This window comes from Chrysemys picta, chromosome 5 (assembly GCF_011386835.1).
Source record: "Chrysemys picta bellii isolate R12L10 chromosome 5, ASM1138683v2, whole genome shotgun sequence".
Classification (NCBI taxonomy): Eukaryota; Metazoa; Chordata; order Testudines; family Emydidae; genus Chrysemys; species Chrysemys picta.
Window position 1 is genome coordinate 81,732,404 of NC_088795.1, and position 25,297 is coordinate 81,757,700.

At 41.7% G+C, this 25,297-nt stretch overlaps 1 protein-coding gene and 1 non-coding gene across 15 annotated transcripts; both read right to left on the reverse strand.

Annotated features, from left to right (window-relative positions):
• Positions 1–258: 258 nt before the first annotated feature.
• Positions 259–24,282, reverse strand: CENPU (centromere protein U). 14 transcript variants are annotated; one of them, XM_042842052.2, is made up of 14 exons: positions 24,158–24,282; positions 19,704–19,785; positions 17,824–17,866; positions 15,778–15,895; positions 14,908–15,019; positions 13,716–13,812; positions 12,525–12,656; positions 10,273–10,345; positions 9,723–9,843; positions 8,467–8,545; positions 7,418–7,465; positions 2,544–2,605; positions 1,319–1,475; positions 259–591 (listed from the first exon to the last, which is right to left on the reverse strand). In XM_042842052.2, exons 2-14 carry the CDS (start codon positions 19,748–19,750, stop codon positions 454–456), a joined length of 1,227 nt encoding a protein of 408 aa, XP_042697986.2. In that variant the 5' UTR covers positions 19,751–19,785; positions 24,158–24,282; the 3' UTR covers positions 259–453. The 14 variants fall into 14 exon arrangements, with proteins under 14 accessions (XP_042697986.2, XP_023961096.2, XP_023961094.2 ...); XM_024105328.3 differs by having other exon boundaries at positions 15,778–15,931; positions 24,158–24,176; XM_024105326.2 differs by lacking the exon at positions 24,158–24,282 and adding an exon at positions 23,689–23,934 and having other exon boundaries at positions 15,778–15,931; positions 19,704–19,821.
• TRNAF-GAA (transfer RNA phenylalanine (anticodon GAA)) lies at positions 20,344–20,416 on the reverse strand. The gene has a single exon. It is a non-coding gene; the product is annotated as a tRNA-Phe (tRNA).
• Positions 24,283–25,297: the final 1,015 nt, after the last annotated feature.

A 25,297-nucleotide genomic window follows, 5' to 3' on the forward strand; every position in this document is an offset into this window, starting at 1 on the left:
TATTACTTTTAAAGTGCTAGATTTATCACTGATTCATTGAGATCATTAATGGTTTGTCATACTCTCTACTCCAGGCTGCCATGCACGCTATGAATGAGGTAGCACACGGATGTATAGTAAGTTTGAGTTGAACATTTAAGTGAAAAACCACACGTTCCCTTCACAATTGTTAGTAAATCTTTAGAAACATATCAACTTTTCTCACAAGAGGCTCACATCACTTATTTATAGAGGTGAAAGATTTAAAGTCAGAAGCAATTTAAACACATTGCTTTGTTTTATTAAATGCATATGGTAGTATTTAAATAATTGCTGCTTCTGTTATATCAGAAGTTAGAGTGCAAATACAAAATCTAAATGGAATTGGAATGTCATAACCATTAGGTATATGAATACACTTAACTAATGTTAACTATGCTTAGTTGCAAGAAGAAGGTATATTGTATAAAGCATTTAAAATTTCTCTGGCAGCTCCTTTTTCTGCAAATTCAGAACTTCTTGTAATCTTGTGCTGATACTTTGAAAATGACTTTCAGCTCTTAAAATTAGTTGAGATTCCACCAGAAGAGCAGGAATGCTGGAAGTTCCATACTGTTGTTGGAGGAAAAAAATTACAAGGCTTTACTTTTAACTCTTTGAAAACAAACATTGTCCAATTACTTGCCTATTATCTTAAGTATTCCATTTGTCTCTCATACCTGACATATTTGAAAGAGTGGATTATAATTGGATGTCACTCTCTTCAAATGTTCTATTCTGCATCTTTAAGTCAAGTTAAAGTTTGGCTATACTAAGCATAAGCAGATAATATGTCCTAAAGTGGACTGCTTCCTTAGATTGGGAGGTCAGCAGTGCCCCTAGAAGAGGGGAGAGTGTATTCCAGGCCATGACACAATTCCTGTACAGGTCTCCTACACTACTTAAAGTACATATTTGAGAAGCTCACTGTCAGTGCTATGTTGCTGAATAGACATTTGAGCATTAAAAGAGAGTTACAAAATTCACTGTGAGGTTTGAAAGTTAGCAAACATTACCATCTTGTATGTAGGGAAGTTCCTAGGTACCAGGGTTTGACCCACATCTATATTAAATAAGAAAATAAATTTACTTTGTTTTTCACTGAACTTTTAAAAAATAGTACACTACATGTGTGTCCTGGATACAACAGCACTGAAGTTTTTGCCATGCTGTACAAGGCCTTGACAGACACCAACATAATGATATTGCTATCTGCCCTGAATCATCATTTAGTTTCTTCTCCTAAAGAGACAAAACTTGAATTAGCTAGTGCAACCTCGTAGAATCAAGATGTACTTACGACTACTTTTTCTTGTGGGTGGTCTTCTCTGCAATTTATATACTGTTGCTGCATCTCCGTTAAATCAGTTAGGAACTGGGTTGCGTTCCTGAGAGAAGATTCTCTCTCTTGTAGCTCAGCATATTCTCTTTGTAGTTGCTTCAGTTGTGGTCCAGTCCTTAAAAACCATCAATGCTTAAGGATTGTGTTGTGAATTTTTTTCTTTCAGGAGTTACTTTGAATGTACCGTTTCTACTGAACATGACTTAATGGGGTCATAAAAGTGAGAAAAATACCAGGCTGTTGCACTGTCTGCATTTTACAATTAGGGTAAATCTTTGGTAACTAATTAATAAACAGTATGCACAATTTAAAGAACCATGTTGCTAAGTTTTTATCTAATAAGGACACATTTAATCTTGTCAATAATACAATAATTCTTTTGACAGGAATCCAGCAATCACATTTGTGATCAAGGGGATTCTAGGAGATGGCTTTTGCCAAGGTGTACAATTTAAAATAGACTCACACATAACATTTAAGTAAAATACAGCCAACAGTATTCTTCCTCTATTTTGAGAAATATCTTATTTCTTATAGTAATGGAATATGGCATTAGGCATTCTGTGACTCCACCACACCAGACTGCTGCATGTACTATCTTGGGAAATATCCTGCCCCTGTAGGGGCAGTTAAAATCACAATGTATTGCACATGTTCAAGGCTGAGTTCTATTAAGGGAATCAGGAAGTTTACCCAGCAAGATTAAGGTGAGCTATACTGGGGGTGGGAACAATGCCACACACACAGTTCCATGCTCAGAGTAGGTGTTAAAATTTAAGTAGTCTTAACCTATCTGATCATGTTCTCACCTCCAGTCATGCAGCTGGTGTATTTCTTACGGAATGTGTAGCCCAACTGTCAGACATTATCCCATGAATTTAGAATAGCTGGAGATAGTTTGTGAAAATGACTCCCTGTTTCTGTTAGGCAGTTCCACAACTCCTGTGGAGATGGAGTGGTTAATTTTAGCTTTTGCAAATAGGAAGGAATACATATGTTCAGCTGGTGCAGGCCGTAAATGTTTCATCTGCTATTTACACAAAGAAAGTCAGTTAATGACAAAAACAAGAGTTACCTTAGATTTTCTAGACAGTAACAGGACTCCTCAATTTCCACTGATAGCCTATTATTGTATGCTTTCAATCAGTATAATCACTATACATTTTAGCAAATGGAAACTTACCGAATTAGTTCTTCTCTAACTTCCAGCAAACGCCGTCTTTTCTTATTGATGTCTGTGATCACCTATAATACAATTAAGTGAAATAGCAGTCTTTCAAGAGTAAGACAGTTAAATGACAAGGTAGATTTCCCCCATACCTCCAACTCTACATTCTGAATTGACAATGCTCTGGGTTCTAGACATGGAAAATCTTGAGATACCAAGTCTTACAATTCATGACAATGTAATATATGGAAGTGCTATTTTAGGTATTTTTTTCAATAGGGTCTCTAAAATTTGTTAGAATTTTCTCTCTCTCTCCCTCCATAACGTGTACTGTTGAACTCACTGTAGTACGGGATCATTGTTCATCCAGGCAGGTAAATCCCAACATTAAAAAAAATTTCAAGCTTTTCAGTAACATTTGGCATAAGACACTGGTGTAGAAATTTGTTTTTTATTAATACTTATTTGGGAGGATCTCTAACTCAGGAATTGCAAAGCCAATCATAATATAGGCACCCCACATTCTCATCTATAAAAATCTTTACACCAAAGTATATATTATTACATACACTTTCACACTTTTTTTTACATGTAAGAATAGCATGATGTTGTTTATGTAGTACTTTAGGATCCTTCAGAATGAAAGGTGCTCTTTACATTTTAAGATTTTTCTATATTGTTTAATTCAATTATTTAAGTACTTAAAACTACAACCCTAATCCTGCAAGTTGCTCTGCACAGAACAGCTTGTAACATTGGAGCCTAAGTTCTGGATGACTTCATAGAAAAGTTCTGATTTAGAACTTGATTTTATAAAGATAGACGTTTAAACGAGAAAGCTTGCATGCACTGTGCGACTTGGACTGACAATCACTATTTAAAAACAGCAAAGAGTCCTGTGGCACCTTATAGTCTAACAGACGTATTGGAGCATGAGCTTTCGTGGGTGAATACCCACTTCGTCAGATGCATGTAGTGGAAATTTCCAGAGGCAGGTATAAATATGTAAGCAAGAGTGAGTCAGTCTAGAGATAACGAGTTTAGTTCAATCAGGGAAGATGAGGCCCTCTTCTAGCAGTTGAGGTGTGAACACCAAGGGAGGTCGAAACTGCTTTTGTAGTTGGCTAGCCATACACAGTCTTTGTTTAATCCTGAGCTGATGGTGTCAAATTTGCAAATGAACTGAAGCTCAGCAATTTCTCTTTGAAGTCTGGTCCTGAAGACTTTTTGCTGCAAGATGGCTACCTTCAAATCTGCTATTGTGTGTCCAGAGAGATTGAAGTGTTCTCCTACAGGTTTTTGTATATTGCCATTCCTAATATCTGATTTGTGTCCATTTATCCTTTTACGTAGGGACTGTCCAGGTTTGGCTGATATACATAGCAGAGGGGCATTGCTGGCATATGATGGCATATATTACATTGGTGGACATGCAGGTGAATGAACCAGTGATTGTGTGGCTGATCTGGTTAGGTCCTGTGATGGTGTCGCTGGTGTAGATATGTGGGCAGAGTTGGCATCGAGGTTTGTTGCATGGATTGGTTCCTGAGTTAGAGTTACTATGGTGCGGTGTGTAGTTACTAGTGAGAATATGCTTCAGGTTGGCGGGTTGTCTGTGGGCGAGGACTGGCCTGCCACCCAAGGCCTGTGAAAGCGAGGGATCGTTGTCCAGGATGGGTGGTAGATCACCGATGATGCGTTGGAGAGGTTTTAGCTGGGGACTGTATGTGATGGCCAGTGGAGTTCTGTTGGTTTCTTTCTTGGGCTTGTCTTGCAGTAGGAGGCTTCTGGGTACACGTCTGGCTCTGTTGATCTGTTTCCTTATTTCCTCGTGCGGGTATCATAGTTTTGAGAATGCTTGGTGAAGATCTTGTAGGTGTTGGTCTCTGTCTGAGGGATTAGAGCAGATACGGTTGTATCTCAGTGCTTGGCTGTAGACAATGGATCGTGTGGGGTGTCCGAGATGGAAACTGGAGACATGAAGGTAGGCATAGTGGTCGGTGGGTTTTCGGTATAGGGTGGTATCTAGGAAGTGGACCTCCCGTGTAGATTGGTCCAGGCTGAGGTTGATGGTGGCGTGGAAGCTGTTGAAATCCTGGTGGAATTTTTCCAGAGTCTCCTTCCCATGGGTCCAGATGATGAAGAGGTCATCAATGTAGCGTAGGCAGAGAAGGGGCGTGAGTGGACGAGAGCAGAGGAAGCGCTGTTCCAGGTCAGCCATAAAAATGTTGGCATATTGTGGGGCCATGCAGGTGCCCATAGTGGTGCCACTGGTCTGGAGGTATATATTGTCATCAAATTTGAAATAGTTGTGTGTGTGGATAAAGTCACAGAGCTCAGCAACCAGTTGTGCTGTGGCATCATCAGGGATACTGTTCCTGACAGCTTGTATTCCATCTGTGTGGGGGATGTTTGTGTAGAGAGCCTCTACATCCATGGTGCCTAGGATGGTGTTTTCTCAGGAAATCAGTGGTGTCACGGAGATAGCTGGGAGTGCTGGTGGCTTAGGGTCTGAGTAGAGAGTCCACATATCCAGACAGATGCATCCAGGCTACATGCATCTGATGAAGTGGGTATTCACCCACGAAAGCTCATACTCCAATACGTCTGTTAGTCTATAAGGTGCCACAGGACTCTTTGCTGCTTTTACAGATCCAGACTAACATGGCTACCCCTCTGATATTTAAAAACAGTATGATTAAAAACATTTTTAATCTACCAAATTATTAAATGTAATTTTACCAGGAATCCCTTCCTGTTTTCCCCTCTCAAATCTCCTTCTCCAAGAAATATTGAATTTACATTCAAAGACTAGGAGGAAGACCTAGAAAAAAGTGGTTTGAGACACTGATGGAGGACACAGAGAAGGTTGCCATCAGTGTCTGGAAGATGAACTTTACAAGAATGCTGGGAGACAAAGAACAACAGCCGCTGACTCCACTTGATGGGAGAACGCAAAGGAAAGACGATGATTCAAATATACTAGAATTGCTGGGTGAGATTGATCTGCTGTTTTCAGGGCTGGATTAAAATATGCTTGTGAATTAGAGGTGGGAAACGTTTTTTGGACAAATAGCTTATTCAACGACAAATGCAGTTTCGATCAACCCAAAACTATTTGTGAATTCATCAAATAGTTTCTGCCCAGAAGATTTTTTGGGACTTAAATGCCAGGAGAAGGAGGCATCCCTTATAAACTTTAGCCCAATGGTTAGAGCACTCACTGGGGACATGAGAGACGCAAGATCAATTCCACCTTCTGTGTGATGGGGGATATTTGAAATCAGGTCTCCCACATTAAGAAAAATGCCCTTACCACTGGCCAATGGGATATTCTAGGTCTCTCTGCCTCTCCTACTGAAACTGTTCCACTTTGTATAAATAATTAAATAGCCACTGGAACAGGAACTTGAATGTGGGTCTCCCATCTCCTAAATGAGTGCCCTAAACCACAAACTATAAAGCAATGATACTCAGATCTCAGTGGTTCAGGAGTCAAATTAGCGATGAACATTACCCAAAAGAGCCACAGTAGTGTGATTTCATTAAGTATAGTACTATATATTCATATTTAAACAGTATGACGGGGAAATATATATTATTCTCACAGCAAAATGACTGACCAAGTATTATTGTATCAACTGCACTTGGTTATAACATAGTAAATGCATCCTGATTGGTTAATAATTAAAATCAGAATGTGTTGATATCATGTGCTCCAAAGAGCTGCAGGAGACATTAAAGCAGCTCATAAGCCTCAATGTGAGTATCACAGCTATAAAGTCATTCTCACTCTGTCCCAATAACTATTCATTAGTGGCAATTCATAGTCCAGTAGTGCTCACACTTTCTCTCAAGTAAGAGTACACCTTCATATAAACGAAGCACAAGGCAAAACAGAGAACCATACTACAATTAAGGCTACGTTTTAGTCATGGGTATTTTTAGAAAAACTCATGGACAGGTTCCCAGCCAATGGGAGCTGCAAAGCCAGCGCTCTGGGCAGAGGCAATGCGTAAAGCTGCCTGGCCACGCCTCTGCCTAGCAGCTGAGCAAGGGGATGTCACTGCTTCCGGCGAACCCCCCAGGAAAGCACTGCCCAGAGCCCATCTCACCCCATCTGGTGCCCCTGCCCCCTCCCACACCCAAACTCTGCTGCTCCTGGGGGTAGGGGCTTAGACTGCTCCAACAGCAGCCAGTGCATCTGAGCTGCCACTGGGCCAGGTGCACCAGCAGAAGTCACGGAGGTCATGGAATCCGTGACAAACTCTCAGCCTTAACTATAATCAGAGTACTCATTGCTTTTTTTGTTGTTGTTGTTTCCTTCCCCATTTAGTTGTAGTCACAGCATGCATCAGTAACAAATCAATGGCAGCTCCAATAGTCATATGGTGCTTATGAAAATAAACTGACAAAGGAGTTTAAGCATACATTTTGGCTTTCCTTTTAAGTGGTACTCTGACACCACTGCTGTGAAATAAATACTGAATAGTGTGTGTCAATTTGTTTACTGTACACTACACCCAAGATTCTTAGCAGAAATCAGAATCTGGCGTTTAGCATATTTTACAACTTCTAGTAATTCTTGGTTTATACAGTTTGCTCACTGGTTACTGAACTAGCACAGTCGAACAGTCTAGCAAGTCTGGCAAAAAAACAGTTTCAAACTGGATTTTTGTTCTGTTTGATTTTATAAGTATATTACAAACAGTGTTATTCCCAGATAAAATGTGTTTCACAAACTTTATCTAGGTAGATTTGTATTCTAATAATTTTAAAAACAAACATCCAAGTTTGGTTTTGCAGTTGAACATTGACTATACATTTCTGTCTCTAAATACAACATAGCTTCATTTAAACATTATAAAAAGATCATTGCTGTATTTTACCTTAGCATTTTTTCTTTTCAAATCCTTCAGTTCCTGGACTTCTGTTATCTACAGGTAAAGGAAAACATTGTGTATTGACAGCAAAACCTTTCTGATCTTTTCTTCCCCATTCCTTTACTCTATAATCACTGCTATAAGAATTACTTTTGAAACACTTTGGCTTAAAGAAATTAGTCACTGGTAATTCTGTCTGGCATGTTCTTTCCCCAGCCCAGAACAAGGATTGTTATAAAATGCTACTCTCTCCACCACCAGGAGGCAAGGCTGACACTCTCTAGCTCCCTATCTAAAAATCCCAGGTTCTTTACCACCTTGTTATAGAAATGCATGAAGTTTTGTTGTCCATGCTAATAAATCATTTGAAACAAGTTTAACGTTCAACTATAATTTTTAATATTGATTGTGGCAATGGTCATAAGTAAAGACCAAAATTCTCAATTTATTTCACTAAATATATCTATATTTTAAATCTTAATCTCCACAGCTATAATTACTGTTCTCTTCAGTCAGTGGGTGGGTAGCTCTGAAAAATCTATTGCGAAAGTCTATTCTCCATGAACTGTACATCAGAGGCCCCTTAAAAAATACCCTAATTTTAAAGCCCTGAACATGGCTTCTGAGGCAGATATACAAGACGTACTGCTTGTATCTTGACAGACCGTCAGCTCTGTAAGTCTCAACCCTTCAACTTGCATCCACTTTACAGAACTCCTTGCTCATTGGTAACTGCACAAGAGAAGGTCCTTGTCTCCCAAAAGCTAATTCAATCCTGTAATTTATTGTCTGTGAGCAAACGGCTGTGCCCAGATGGAACCCCACTGGAGTTCTTGCACAGGTGCAGTAGTCTGTCCATGTGCAGCAAGTTGGAGCAATAGTGATTAAAAGTTTTATTTCTTAATTCATTCATAACTCACAAGGTGGATTAATTTTAAAACACCCTGAGATGCATCAGTAAAAAAACTATATAAAGTAGTAGGTGTACAAGTATTCTGACTAAAATTTTACAACCACCTCTACACAAATGTTTTTATATTTACTACTATACTTACAGTATTAGTGAGTTGGTCCTTAAAGCCAGAATAGAAGCCCTCAATAGCTTCCCTGCAAATCCTAGACTCCACCCTTTGTCTGGAAGTTGGGGAGGAAGGGAGTAAAATAAAACCACAGTTGGGTTAGTATAGGAAAAAGGTATCTGTGCTTATCTGAGTATTTCCTTTCTTCAAGTAGCAAGATTTACAGATTCTAACATTGGACTTTGAGTATAGGAGGCAGAGAGAGACCTGTCCCTTACTGGCAACAGCCTAACTCTTCCCCTTGAAGAGTTTACCAGTTGTGATGACTTCTGCAGCCAAGAATTTTAGTGCATTCAACTTTTCCCCCGCCCCCCTTTTTTATGATTAGCATACGACTACTGCAGAGCTAAGGAAATAAAACAATGGGTTGGTTTTTAAATCAAAAGTTTTTGGTTTTTTCGTTCGTCCCAAGTTCACCTGGGACTGGTTAATTCTTTGGACATTGCTACTTGAAGAAAGGAAAGTTTCCTATTCTTCAATGAGGCAAGGTCCACAGAAATTAGCACTGGGATTTTAAGAGCAATGAGACTTTCTGGGCAGCAGGAGGTAATGCCAATAATAAACTACATATAGGGCTTCCCTTCTGCACTTTTTCTAACTTGCCTAGTGAAATAGTACATCATGAAGCACTGTTCTTTTTAGGGGTAAATCCACCCAAGCTTGCAAGTCAAATATGTAGAATTTAGCTAACTTGTGGGACACTACCAATGTTTTTTCACAAGTGCTAAGAATTAAGAAGTTATACAGTTATTAATTAACTACAGGATAGATGTTTTATATTGAATAAACGCTTCAATTCTGATTAAGAGACCTAAACAGCAGATTGAGAACATCAAAACCCTGTTAAGACAAATATCGCATATTAAGTGAGCCTCAAAGCTGACTGCTTCAACAGAAATCAAACAGAGCCCATGAAACCAGCTTAACAAATGTAGGATATTTCCAGCCTCTTCTGGGTCTTGATAGATCAATGTGCATCTTCAAGCAGATATTGAGATATATTGTGTTCAGAAATAGCTCCCCAATCACAATAGCTATCCATAATGGTAATATTATTTATATTTGGGCAACACCAAATCTGAGGCCAACCTCCCTAGTATCACAGCTTAAAGAAAATGCCATTTGTATCACAGAAACTATAGTCAGTCATCTAATACATCCCCTGGTTTCAAGCAAACTAAATAAATTGTGTCAATTTGGAGTTTTCAGTCCAAGGAAAGCAAGATATTTACTTGTAGTCTGCAGTTATCTTCTCATACTCAGCCAGAACAACATCCAATTCTGTAATATCTTGGGGAAATCTTTTCAGCCCTTTCGGGCACCAAATCTGTATAGAACATGGGCTATCATCTGCTGAAACAAAAGAAATGACTAGTTAAAATAAATATGAAATGAAAATGTTAGAGGGTTCTTAAGAACTGAACTGGGAACATATTTTATCTCCCTCCATATATAAAGCTAACTGCATAACCCAACTGGGCAGGATCCAGAGGGAGTCAGAAAAACATCTGAAAACAATATCAAATAGTTTGTCTATACCTAAAATGGTCACAATCTTGAAACCCAGTATCTCATGATGTTACAGTACTAGTGAGTGAGTGCTGAGTCCAACTATATAAGAATCTCCCTATTCCAATTATATAAGGCTCCCATTTCTAGCCTTACTGGGATGCAAAATACCAGATATCAAAACTATTTTTAGGAAAACTTATTAATGGCTAATGAGGAAAAGTTACAAGGAAGTTTAAAATTATGAAGAGAAAAGTATCAAATTCCTTTTACCAGAAGGATCTAATGCACTCTTTTGTGAAGACTTCTTTGGTTTCACATGGGATTTAACACTGTTCTTGGGCTTCTACAATACAAAATGCAGCGGATTATCTTTCAAGAACAATTACGTTCAACCATTTTAAACCCATAATTATAATTAACTATTTCTAAGGATAGCAGTTGGTAGTAACACTAGTGTAGAACAACCACAGGCATTTTAACAACTGTGTAGTCTAGATCAGCTCTGTGCAGAGTTTTGACAACATTGGTAATGCTGCCAGTGAACAAGTGATGCCAGATTGCATCACCAGTGATATCAACAGTGGGAATGCTAAAGTTGCATCAGTGGGAATATTTTGAAGAGAAATGCAGTTGGCAATATTATTGGGCGACCTTATTGAAATGAATGTATCTTTGGGGTCCAGTGTATTAAATGAATGATTTATTATTGTGGTCCAGAAGTGTATGTAACCTCTTGAGGGGTGGAGATGTGACACCTGTGGGTTCAGAAGACAATACTGAACAAAGCATCAGATAAGAATAGACTTTCAGAACAAAAAGTGTTAAGTGGTTTTCCTGGGGATTCTCTAGGGCAGTGGTTTTCAAAGTGTGGGTCGCGACCCAGAACTGGGTTGTGGAATGGAAGGGACTGGGTCAGCACTGCCGATTGGGCTGTTAAAAGTCCCGTTGACAGTGCTGCCCAGCTAAGCCAAGCTAGTCCCTATTTGTTCCAACACCATGCTGCGCCCTGGAAGCGGCCAGCAGCAGGTCTGGCTCCTAGGTGGGGGGGGGGCATGGCACTCCGCATGGTGCCCCCGCCAGAGCACCAGCTCCACACTCCCATTGGCCAGTTACCGGTCAATAGGAGTTTGGGGGAGAGGTGGTGCCTGCGGGCGAGAGCCACGTGGAGTCGACTGCACGCTTCTGCCTAGGAGTCGGACTTGCTGCTGGCTGCTTCCAGGACAGGCAGGAAACCTGCCTCTGCACCCCCTGCTGTGCTGTTGACCGGGAGCCACCTGAGGTAAACCTGTGCCCCAATCCCCTGCCCCAGCCCTGAGCCCCCCCAACCCATAGCCCCTTCCTGCACCCCAAACCTCTCATCCCCAGCCCCACCCCAGAGCCTGCTCCTCCTACCCCCCCAGCACAGAACTCTGCCCCCTCCCATAGCCCCCTCCTACACCCCAAACCCCTTATCCTTGGCCCCAGCCCAGAGCCCTGACCCCCCTCCTGCACCCCAACCCCCTGCCCTAGCCCAGAGCCCCCCCACACCCTGAACCTTTCATTCCCAGCCCCACCCTTCATCCCTAGCCCTGAGCCCCTCCCACACACCAAATCCCTCATCCCCAGCTCCACCGGGTCGTGGGCATCAACAATGTTCTTCAACTGGGTTGCCAGAAAAAAGTTTGAAATCCACTGCTCTAGGGACATCTGGTTATGCAAAAACCTAGCTTTTTGAAGCTAAGTCCTGAGGAGTGGGCCATTGTCTGCTGATCACCTGTTGCATGAGACCAAGATCAAAGGCCCAACTGAACTATTCATGGTGGGTCTGGTTCTGAATCTGAGACAGTTATGAACTTGTAGACACAGGGATCACCCAGTTGTGGGTTTTCAAGGACTGACACCAACTGAGCCCAAAGTTGGAGCTGGGGTGACCTCTGGTAAGCTTTTCAGCATGAGTGTAGGTTCTTTTATTGTTTTTAATGTTTTCTCTGTAATGCTTTCCCCTTAAGAATAAATGGACTTCTAAAGAGTTGTGCAGTAACTTATGACTGCAGGCATTACCTCTGGAGAGAAAGCAAAGCATAGACACTGGCCAGTTTAGGCAGTTTGGCTTGCTGGGGTATCACAGTATAGGCAGGGAACTGTGACATCTGGAAAAACCCCAATCAGTAGGGAGAGAGATGTGGATCTCTGCCCAAGAGAGGTGACAGCTGAGAAGCCAGAAGCTTAGCACTGAGGCCTTGAGGGATTACAGAGGGGGAATATGGGTGTAGTTGCCTTGAACTATGACAGGTATCACACGTGAAGCTGCACAAAGGTGAGAGTATTTTGAAGAGAAATGCTAGAGCAGACAAGACCTCTGTGTTCAGTTTTCCCTCTGTCCTACTCCCTCACACCCAAAGCTATTTTTCTTTCCTGAATACAAACATTCTCCCTCTTTTTAAACAGATGAGAGAGATCACTATGTGTTTTAGTGCTTAATTCTGAGGAGAAAAGATTTTAGAGACATTTTTGATAGATTTTGTAGTTGGGACAACTTTTACCTTTTGTGCATTCAACTTCTTCACTAAATCGGTAACCTTATTTGATATGTTGCTTTCTGAAGAGCTGTTCCCCAATGCTAATGCAGATGGTAACTTAGATTCCTCCACATTGGTCATGGCGTTTCCAGATATCTATATAAAGAAAAATTTAAAATAAATCTTCAGATTTTTAAAAGTGCAAAAGAAAAAATGCATCCACAGTAACAGCCTGAAAGATCTAAACTCTACTGCTTTAAAACTATAATAAGAACTTTTAAAGACAGTTTGAGATGTCATGAGCAATCAAAAGTACTACAGTATCCTGTGATGGTTTCAAAACTACATTTGAATGTCTTTTAAAAAAAACAATTATTCACACTACATACTTCTGAACACTAAAAGTCATCATTAGTTTTGACTCTTTTCTGGCAGGCCAACAATAACTACACAGTAGGGCTCCACACAGGAAGTTCTTGGTGTGAAAGACACTAGGATTCTGTGAGCGTAGTGAATTTAACACACCAGTCAGATCAACGTGCAAGACTTATATGGTGCAATATTGCATAGCTTCTCTCATTAAAAACTGACTGACAGAAATCTGCCACTTTAATAGAGAGCTTCCAGGCTGACAGAAGATAAGATTAAAAAATGTGACAAGAGAACTTTTAAGTATCAAGAGACTTAGGTGTGGTGGAAATGTGATGCGTAAGTGCATTGAAGGAAAGCCACTCATAAGTGTGTCAAGTTGATTAGCACCAATATAAGTTTTAAAAATTAGTTTTAGTAATTAACTGAAAATTCTACTCTTACAAGTCTGTTGTAACTTTAATACTGGATAAGTAGATAAATAAGGAATAATTCTTTACTATCTATATTTCCTTAAGAATGACAATATATTTCATAAGTAAACATTCTTTTTGTTAAGAAAAAACCTGCTGCACATCAAGTAAGGAAGATATGGTCTAATGGTCTGGTAGAATCCAGGAACTCCTGAGTGCTAATCCTTGCTCCGACACTCCATCGGTGGCCTTGGGCATTACACTTAATACTTGCCCATCTCACAGGAGTGTTTTGAAGATTAATTATCTATGATGCTCTACAGATTAAAATAACTATACAAGTGCTAAAGAGTGTCAAACCCTTTCCTCTGTCTAATCTGAATATGGCATAGAATATGTTCTCAATAAAAGTTATTGATATATTCTTACAAACCTTTTTCTGTATCTTATTCTCCTTCAGGGATTCATCTTCAGAATCCTCTGTCTCTGATTTGTTATCTTCAGCCATTTTCAAGCTACACTGATTTTTTCTAGAATAAAGATGAGCAATAAAAACTTTCCTGACAATTAAAAAAAAAAAAATCTGTATCCATGTGTAACCCATTACATGCTAACCAACGGGTTGCACACTTGTCCTCAACATGCTTTATTTAAACCACAAAACCAAGGGTTCATTGGTGACCTAATGGAGGTGGTTCTGTACGACCTTGCAGGAATCCCAGGTTTAATTTCTTCTCAGTTTTCAATTCCCAAGTCATCAGCTTCAAGAAGTGCTGCAGCCGCCACATCTCTCTCAACAGCAACCCCCACTGTCAGTTTAAGAAACAGAGTTAAAAGGCTCTGAAAGAGTTCAGCCTGGTGCTGACTGGCCATAAAGATGCCTGTGTTGCCTGGGCTCCAAAAGCAAATGAGGTACACTTGGGAAATTGGGATGGAGGGGCTGGGGGGAAAATGATCTTCAGGAGTTCAACAGGGATGCAAAAGGTTCCCTGAAAGATCAAACCCACTATTTGTTTTTGTCTTGATAAGTTCATTCAAGCAAGCATTACTTCATATTTATACCAAATCTGTTTTAACAAAGCAGAAGTGTATGAACAAAAATTGTTTTACAATAATTTGAAATGAAGAGGAATTTTCTCAAAACTATATCAGTCTCAAAGCAAATTAGATTCCCTTTCAATTGTTTTTTCTACTATTTTCTTTGCCATTTTTGCTGAATAGTAGTCATTTGCAAATAGAAGTCTCACTAATGGATCAATTTTTTTTAAAAAGCCTTTCACTTCTTCCAACGCAATCCTGACACCCACAACATTACAGTAAGAAAGTCTAACATACACAGATGTAAGTTATAAGCAGTACATGCTTGGCATAGTGCAAGCCAGAATTCTTTTCCCTCCGACCTGCTGACTGATTTGGGCTTTGGCTTCTTACTTAGACGGTTTTAAGCAGGAGCATTTTAAAAGACAGCAATTGAGATAGAATGAGGACATTTTTCACCATTTAAAGTCTGTCTTGAAATAATGGGATGACCCTGAGATCACACCAATGTACAAAAGCAAACTTAAGTTTTCCAAACATTGTCTAATAGTTTTCCAGGACTGGAAAATATTTTATGTTCACTGTACCTTGTTTCTGCATGTTTCCCTTGTGGAGATGAATCACTAGCTGACATGTGTTCCTCTTCCTGCAATTCCACATTCCCACCAGCGTCTACAGCAGTGCTGTGTAAAGGGTGATCTATATACAACAGAAAAACAAACACGGAAGTTTGCAACTTTGTCTGCTTAGGCAAAGCACTTGGCTACACTAGCACTGATTTCCTATATTTCATACAATTGGGCATTGTTATGATTTGTAGGTCTACCATGTGTCTCTTTCAAAGTAAGTCTTATTTAAAAATACACTGTTTAAAATTTTTGAGAGAAGAAACTTGGGGAGACCAAGGGGTGTCTATCAATGGGTCCCACATGAAGCATGAAAAGTGGTTTTAATATTTCACCAGAAAATAATTTATATATGGTTGAGAATAAGATCTTTCCTTTTAATAATATTTGAAAGTGACAAGCCTCTTCTCCTTGCAAATGTTTAAAAATATTTCCACATATATTCTTAGGATTGCAGAACAGTTTCTCTTCACAGTTCTCACCACCTACAAGCACAAGAATGGAGGAAGATGACAAACACCCAAGAACCATGAAAACACTGCCGTTTTATATACCACCACCTTACAAGGGATGTTCTGTTATGTACTTCCAGGTTTACTATCTGGAATTTACCAATCTTAAGCTTTTATATAGCACCTTTCACTGTGGTATATAAGCACTACTCAAAATTAAAGAGTACAAAAGCCCAAAACAAAGAGGTAATTTTCCCTTGTCATTCCCATAGGCAAGGAGTGACACTGAGGCTTTTCTTTATGGTTTTTAAAATAACTTGTGTGCAAGATAACTTGTAAAAATAATGTATTAAACAATTTTAAAAAGTTAAATACTAACCAAATGAATCATCAGGCTCCTCAACTTGCCCACTCTCAGTTATCTTCAATATCCTTGAGACATCCGGTTCCTCACATGGAAGTAATTTACTGCGAGGATGGGACTTAGCTTTGTATTCCTGGGTGGGTATTAAAGCAATGTCTTCTACATCCAACTTTCCAATGTAAAACAAATTAAATATAATGACAACAAATTTAAAATACTTGATTAGAATAGTATTTAGAATTCAAATTTAAAATAGAATCCATGACACTGAGCTATGATGCAAAACATTTGAAAGGGGACATGCATGCATTTTCTTTTTTACACTTATTTTTCGTGAGAAAAATGTAGGTAAAGTGAAGTGATACATATTACTATTTTGTATTATGCTATAACAGTAGTTTTAGTAGTACATTATAAAACTTGTAAGAAGTGTTACTTTAGACACAAAAGATCAGCACATTCTAAGAACTAATCTCTTTTCAAAAATCTGATTTTTTTTTCCTTCAGACAAGGGGGGACATTTTCAGCCACCCCCCTTGTTATTCATATTACTATTGTGTGTCTAGTCGTGGATTTCCACTGCTGCAAAACTTGCACGTTAAAAAATGAAATAATTTTAATTTGCTGAAAGTTCCAAACAGCAAGTATAAGTAGATCATTCAGCACAAGTTGCTCTATATTAGGAGAGCAGGGGAAAAGGCATGCTTAAAAGTCACCTGTAGGCTGCATTAGTGGCCCAACCAGCCTGTCAGTTTTATGTATGTAACTCCCATTGATTTCAGTGAGAGTTGTGCAGGTGCAAATGAAGATCAGGGAATGAAGGGACATCAATCACCTGCATTTCTATTCTACAAGCATAATATCGTTTCCCAAGTTAAACTTTAAGGTTTTCATTTTGGCAATGAAAATAAATGCACTGAATATTCCTGTTCTGGATGGTCTCTATTTTTATCATGGGAAAGTTATCAAATCTTTGTCCGGATTTGAAAACTAGCATCACATTTTCAAGCAAACTGTCCATTTTACCACAAGATACATCACTCTCACAAAAGCTGCAAAGCAGCGAGATTACAAAACACAGTTCCCATAGAGGATGAAAGCTCATCCATGCAGGCAGACCCCTATGCCCACACATAAGGGTTAGCTTTCAGGATATAGACCAGGGTTGGGCAAACTTTTTCACCCGAGGGCCACATCGGGGAATAGAAATTGTATGGTGGGCCATGAATGCTCACAAAATTGGGGTTGGGGTGCAGGAGGGGGTGAGGGCTCTGGTTGGGGGTGCAGGCTCCAGGGTGGGGCCAGAAATGAGGAGTTCAGGATACGGGAGGGGGGGGTGCAGGCTGGGGCAGGTGAGTGGGATGCGGGGTGTGTGTAGGCTCCAGCTGGGGGCACAAGCTCTGGGGTGGGGCTGGGGATGAGGAGTTTGGGGTGTAGGAAGATGCTCTGGGCTTGGGACAGAGGGGTTTGGAGGGCGGATCAGGGCTGGGGCAGGGAGTTGGGCTGTGGGAAGGGGTACAGGCTCCAGCTGGGGGTGCAGGCTTTGGGGTGGGGCTGGGGTGCTCTGGTCTGGGATCAAGGGGTTCAGCGGGCGGGAGGGGGACCAGGGCTGGGGCAGGGGTTTGGGGAGAGGCTCAGGGATGCAGGCTCTGGGCGGCGCTTACCTCAAGCGGCTCCCAGAAGCAGCAGCATGTCCCTTCTCTGTCTCCTATGCAGAGGCGCAGCCAGGAGGCTCTGCACGTTGCCCCATCCACAGGCACTGCCCCTGCAGCTCCCATTGGAGCGCCAGAGGGGGCTATTGGAGCACATAGGAGCCAGAGGGGGGCCATGCCACTGCTTCCAGGATCTGTGTGGAGCGGCCCCTGACCCTGCTCCCTGGCTGCAGCGGGGCAAGCCCCAGACCCCACTCCCCAGCAGGAACTTGAGGGCCAGCTTAAAATGACTGGTAGGCCAGATTCAGCCCGTGGACCGTACTTTGCCCACCCCTGATCTAGACCTTCAACAGCATGGCACATTTATACTTTATTATTTTTAATTGACTGCAAAATTAAGATAACTTACATCCAGTTTATTTCTTTTCAATGTTTTCTTTGAGGTCTTCTCACTATTAAATATGTATAAAATAAATTAAATGTACAGTTGAATATACTGAAGTTATTTAAAAATAACTCCACTATAAACCTACTCTCTTTCTCTTCATTCCTGCATCAGAATCAGGGCTACATTACATTACCCATGTCTAGCTTCTTAACAACAGAGCTTAACCCAAATGACAAAGGAAATGCTCAAATATAAGTTTAATATTATATATTTACTTTTTAAAGAAAAAAAATAACCAGGACTTACTCCTCAACAGACTTCTATTTAGGCAATACTTAATAAGAGGAGGGGCATGAATGGCATAAACCCAAGCGCTACTGTTTCTCCAAAGGGTAAACAGTTTACAGAGGGCCTTTGTCAGCAAGAAGTTAACTGCTCTTTTCTTGGTTCAGCTAATCTGGCCAGTTATTAGTGGGGATTAGAGCCATCTCTCTCCTCCTATTCCCTACCCACCCCCTGCACAGAAAAAGCAAGTGAGAGAGTAGCCCCGCTTACTTCTACGTGACCAAACCTAAGGTCCAGGTAGCCTGCATAGTGTTGGGTGTCTCATGCAAGTCACAGTCTAGCCCAAAATTAGGCAACTGGATATTTTGCATTAAATTTAGGACCACTTCTATTACTCCCCCCACCCCCAAAAGAAAACTCTACTGCTGCTACAGATGATGATTAAATACCAGTTTCAGAGTGAATTTCATACATGAAAGGGAAAAAACAAACTAGCGCTTTTTTGTTAAAGCAAACTAAATTTGAACGCAAGCCATAATAATCAAAAATATCTTAATACAATATGCTAATTCAGAACATCTGAACAGTCAACACTTATAAGACTGGCATGCCACTGAAAGTTATTACCTGTGGATTTGGAATAGGATTTTCAATTTGACCGATGACCTGAATGTCATGCTAATTGGGGCACTTGTAGGAAAGAGGTATATTACAAATGGTCCATTACCTCCACTAGTTAGTGGCAATATTGTTCGAGCAGGGTTTTCTGTTAGTTTGTTTTCTACTTAATATTTGCCAGGCAATTTCAATTTTAAAAATGAGCTAGTTTAAGAGAAATATGTTGTATGAAAAAGTTCCGTTTCATGCTTAAAAAATTTAATGTACAACACCTATATTTTCATACTATATACATACACAGCGTTTTTAATAGTTTTTCCATTTGCAAAAGAGACCAGTTACCATACAGTGTTAAAGTATTTACATTAATAAATGCTTTCAGTTGCAAATTATTAACATAAGTATAAATTTGAAGACTATATGTTCAGTAAAAATTGCTGAAAATCTTTATTTTACTTGTCTTCCAAAGTTAGAATTCAGAGTAGTGTGTTTTATCTAAAACCTGGTGATAGCACTGATATCTGAGAGAGGTAGTAATTAAGTTGTCAACTAGTGAACAAGCAACAAAGGTCGAGATTTTTTAAAATGGGTACTGAAGTTAGGTTCTGAGGTTCTGATCTTACATTTCACTGGAGAAGAGCCCAACAGAAGTCAATAAGGTTATGCATGCATACAGCAGTTCACCCAAGCATAGCCAATTGCAAGACAGGGACCGTAACACTTTATTTAGGCCCTGACTCAGCAACTGGGTGTATGTGGGCAGCCCTTATGCCTATAAGGAAAAAGCCACCGAATCAGGCCATAAAGCTCCTAAATAAATTGCCTGATTTTCAAAAGTGCTGAGCACGTAGCAGCACCCATTGACTTTAGGCACCCATAAAAAAAACATCTTAGCCTCAGCGGTCTCAGTCTAGGTGTGTGCAGGTGAAGTGTTTCAGTTCACTTTAAAGAAATGGGAGTTCATTGGTAAAGGAAAATTTACAGCATTGTTTACTTACAGAGCAGGCATGTGGCTTTTACCATGCATCTTCCTTTTCTTATCCATCTCACTTACAGAAGTTTTGTATTCAAATGCCTTTTCTGAAATGACACGTTAGTCTCCATTTAACGTGGGACCTGTCCTTTACGAAAAGAGTACCTGGAATGCAATGTGTGCCTATAAAGTTACCTGTACATCAATAACAGCACACTACAGAATCAAGGTAGTGCACAGACCCATGCAGCACAGGGTAGTGCCGGGCCTGGCCCGGCCCAGGCCCAGGGGAGTGAGGGTGGCGGGGGAACTAATCCAAACTGCTGCTGCAGGGGCCAGGATGGGGAGTTCGGGGCGATTTTGCCAAAGGCAGACAGTGCCTCAGATTTAGCCAGGCAAGAAAACAGAATCGGTTCCCCCACCACTCAGCCACCCTTCTCCCAATATGAATCATAGAATATCAGGGTTGGAAGGGACCTCAGGAGGTCATCTAGTCCAACCCCCTACTCAAAGCAGGACCAATCCCCAGTTTTTGCCCCAGATCCTTAAGTGGCCCCCTCAAGGACTGAACTCACAACCCTGGGTTTAGCAGGCCAATGCTCAAATCACTGAGCTATCCCTCCCCCACAACAAGCCACCCCTGCACAAAGAGGGAGATAAGGACCTGCCAAAGCCTGGGATTGAACCAGGGACCTTTAGACCTTCAGTCTAATGCTTTCCCAACTGAACTACTTCAGCAGCTGCACAGAACAGATTTGGTCTCTCACATAGTTAGTTGCAATGGGAGATTACTAGGGTCATGATGTGAACATATCTGAACACACACATACCAACCCCACCTCTACCACCCAGTCGCCAACCCCTTCCACCCCCAGATATAATCCTTGACATAAACAGCCCCTTTGAGAGCCTCAGCCAAAAGGAAATAGTTTCAATGTGTAAGAATTCTGTGCAGAGAAGGCTGACATCCTATCTGGAATAAAGCAGACACTCGCAGGGGTCAGGATGTGATTCTCCCCCCTACCCATATTCTGGGTGTGGGAATTGGGATCTCCTTCCTCTGAAGCATCTCACTTAATCATGTCCCTGCCATTGAGGGAGCCTTGGGTGTTGGTATGCTTCAGTCTGTCCTGTGGGCAGTAATACTTGGGTCTCATTTCAGTTGTTGTGTTTCATGAGGTGGTACTGATGGTCTGTGATATACAGGCAATCAGACTAAATGATCCTGTGGTCCCTTCTGGCTTAAACTTGAATCTTTGACAGGGGAAGACAATACCACTAAACATTCCTGGCATGCACATTGCTGCAAAGGTTGAAAGCAGCCCCTATGGTAGCACAGTACTTGTATGTGACAAAAGGCTAGTAAAAAACACTGTTGTGAAACACCATGATATACAGAACTTAAGGTTGAATTCAACCAAATAGCAGTAGTTTCTATTTACAAGCCACCAGAAAAAACAAGCCTTGTCACAGGTGAATTCAACAGTCACAACACAATCTGGGGCTACTCCAGCAATGATAATGTGGAAAAAGTTGAGAAGTGGAAGTCAAACAAACAACCTGACCTTGCTCTATGACTTCAAGGATAAATGTGCCTTCCAAAACAAATGATGGAACAAGGGATTCAATCCCAGCCTACCTTTTGTCACCTCTAAAAATGCACACTACTTCAGAAGGGAGGTCATGGCAGCGATCCCATGACCACAGCATAGACTGCATACAACATTTATGCAGGAAAACATAGTACCTGCCAAAATTCATTTTCAGAAAGTCTGACTGGAGAAGCTTACCTCCAAATTGAATAGATCCATCTGTAATATTACTCCAACACAAAAGCACTACAGAGAATGTCTCTCTCTAATGTGGAAGACTACCCAAAAGCACACCCCCAAGGGATGTCAGACATTACATGTACCTGGGCTTTCAGAACATTCCAACAAGATATTTAGGACTATTTGACTCCGATCCCTTCAGAGAACTCCTGGGCTCAGAAAAAAAGAGATCAGAAAGAAGTGGTGCAACAGCTGGAGCAAGCTGATTGAAACAGCAAACCTGTGCCATATCAGCAAAAAAGCATAGGCCATCATTTGTGAGCTGAACCCTAACAGACAATCAAAGTGTATTACTGAAGTCTCTCTCAACCAACTGGCACAGCAACTCCTCCTAAATGGTAAACCAGCCCACAAAACAAAGCACATAATGAAACAAGACAAGCAGGTACTTTGCTTGCTCCTCAGGATCAGAAAAATCCGCAATGAGCAGCCTACCATCAAGGAGCTGACAACAGTCTCAAAAACTCTGAAATGTTGAAAGGCAGCTAGACATCTCATATACTATTACTATACTTTTGGACAAGAGTATAGAAGCGGCTACTTGAGGTCTTTAATTCTTGCCTGGAGACAATGCAGATACTCAGGCTGTGGAGACAAGCTAAAGTGCATGTGCTACTCAAACCACCTGAAGACCTTAATTGCAAAGAGCTACCGACAACTATCCCTACTCTGCTCAGCCTACAAGCTATATGAGCAAATGATAACGGGGGAATAGCGCCAATAGCAGAAGGGCAGCTGCCTGTTGACCAAGCTGGTTTCCACCGAGGACGTCAATACTGTCGTCAAGTTGCAAACTTACCCCAATAAACCCAAGATGGCTTTGAAACTTGCAAAATTACAGAGGCTGTCGGTAGCTTACGACACTGAACCATCGTGCACTTCTACTGAAAATGGCAAGAATTTTGAGAAATAGCAAGATGGTCCAGGTCATCTCTTCCCTGCTTGAGAATCAACATTCTTTGTCAAGATGGATAATCAGAAATGTCAATGGATTACCCCAAGGTTCAGTGCTATCACCCTTGCTTTTTTAATATGCCTTCACAAATGACCAACCAGAATCCCCTGATTTTGCAAAGATTCATTTATGCAGATGATCCTTGCTTTGCTGCTACCCAATCAGAAAGATCTGAGGACACTGAACAAAGTCTAACTGGCTCCCTGAGTGTACCTGGAGAAGAATGCTAGTAAGACATGAATATGTGCCCTCTGGCTGAAACACCATTGGCCTAAGTAAAAACTCCAGATAATGTAGGATACTACAATCCTTGAGCATTATAAACATCCCGTGTACCTTGGGGTCACATTAGACCAAATGCTGACATTCAAAGAGCACATAAGGAAGCTGAAAAACAAAAGTGAATTCCAGGAATTATGTACTCCAGAAACTGGCCAGCATAACATGGGAAACTAATCCCAAAGACTCCAAGCAACCAATCTCACCCTGTTTCTCTCAACTGCAGAGTACTGTGCCCCACTACGCTCACTTGAGCCGCGCAAACAAAATAGCAAACTTAATCAATCAGTAGGATCATCACAGGTTCCTTGAAACTGACTTCCCACCTGTCACTATACCGCTTTACAGGGACTGAGAATTTCCTCAGTAGAAAGAAACAAAAAACAGGTACATGATCCAAGACACCCACTGCATGAACACAGTTCACCATCCAATACTTGAAAGTCCAAAAAGAGCTTTGCCTCTAAAAGTCACTTTCCCTGAAAAACCACTTTGGAAGGATACAGACTAACAACAGCAGGAAAGCTGATGATCTGGAGAACCTGGGTTCCGTTGGAACAACTCCCCCAGGCACTGACCTCGAACACAAACACAAACACTCAGCCTCAAGTGAGAGCTGGGGTGGCAAAGACCGGCTGCAACATGGAAGCAGAAGCTGAGGGTGACCCCAAATGCTAATGGGAAGAGCCTGGGCAAACACTTGTATCCACTTGATGTAGCCAAATATGTGACATGGCCAGGGCCTGACTGGGGTTTTGGAACAATACTGGGATAACGACCCAGACACAGCCTCCTCTGCCCCGGCCCCCTCACCTCCTCAACCACCGCCATTGCCCTGCCCCCTCCAAGGATCCATTCCTACTGCCCCAGCACCCAGCCCCGCCCGGGCCGCTCGTGATCAGGCGATTGGGGGGGGGGGGGGGAAGAGAAGGAGGGACACGCACCAGCCGAGGAGTAGAACGGGCTCCAGCAGCCCCCTGTCCGCGCTATGTAAGTGGGCAGCTTGGGGCATTGGAGCGGCGGCACCCGGGGTCGGCTCAGTAGTCGCGCCGGGGGCTGAGATACGCGCGCTCAGTAACTGACCCCGCGGCGCGCGCTCCCGACTCAGACAGCATCTTCCCGCGACAATTCTAACCGCCCGGGGCGGGGTGACTCACTCCCGGCCCTGGCGCTGCTCACAGCCCCGCCCCACAGAGGGGGACCCGTTAGCCCCTATAGAGCCGCCGCTGGCTAGAGCTTCCGGTGGTAGCTGTGCGAGTGAAATGCCCCCCTCGTTTGTGCAGCGTTTCCTGAATAGTCTAACCAAAATACCCTTGCCCGGCCCGGGTCCGAGGCTCCGCCTTGCTCCCCCCATTTCTCCCCCCACCCTCATTCACTTTCCCTGGGCTGGGGTGCAAGTAGGGTGGTACCTACCAGTGCGCAGTACTGCCGAGAGATTTGTAGTGGGTACGGGGTACCGGAAAGACTTGGGGCCAAGCCCCCCTCCTCCGGAGCTGGGGGGCTGCACTTGGCGAGGGAGGACAGCCCTTATGCCTCTAAGAAAAAAGCCAACGGCTCAGGCCATAAAGGTCTCAGCCCTTGAAAAAAAAAGCTGATGGGAGTTAGATGTCTAACTCTGTAAATCATCCCCCTGGCACAAGCTCTGAACTCAACTGTTCTCCCGAAAGTAATCCCGGCGGCTACTAGCAAAAGGATAAATGTGTATTTCAGCTTGTAGGCCCCGTCTGAGTTCTAGAATGTAATTTAGAGATTAATTTTCAAAATCAATAGCAGTTGTTCACTGTCTTAAGTATCAGAGGGGTAGCCCTGTTAGTCTGGATCTCTAAAAGCAGCAAACAGTCCTGTGGCACCTTATAGACTAACAGCTGTATTGGAGCATGAACTTCTGTGAGTGAATACTCACTTCGTCGAATGTTACATAAGTCTATAAGGTGCCACAGGACTCTGCTGTCTTAAGTATATCACTTGTAAATTATTTAAACAGGCAAGAGTTTTGAAATATTAGTTTCTAGAAGCAGATTTTACTTAAACATCTCCCTCTGCTGGTGAGTCACAACAGTTTTTGAATGCTTCCCCCTGTGATTAAGACTGCCCAGTCAATTAAAACAATACTAGACTACTGCCTATGCCTAATGTAGCAAATGACAACTGGCTGCCCTTTTCTAAAGGACAAGGAGTAAACAAAAAAAAATGTGGGGAGCAACTTCATCTCCATTCTGCCATAATTCAAGTTTAGGCTTGAATAGGTAAGTGAAGATCTATACAAATCTTGCAGTCACGTTCAGCTGTGATGTAAAATGTGAAGTAATTTACCCTTCCTCCCACAGCCCTGTCTTGAGCTGTAGGGCTGCTACTCACCCCTATCACTGATAGGCAAAGAGTACCGTGCTTCCATTCTGACAGATTTTTCAGAATCTGTGCTTCAATTAGTAAAAAGACTTACATATAATTGGACTATACTAATTCTCCTGCTCTAGTTTCATTGCAAATAAACTAAATGCAGTGATACCTTAAAGATCTTAGAGTACAGCACTTGTATCCACTTACACTGAT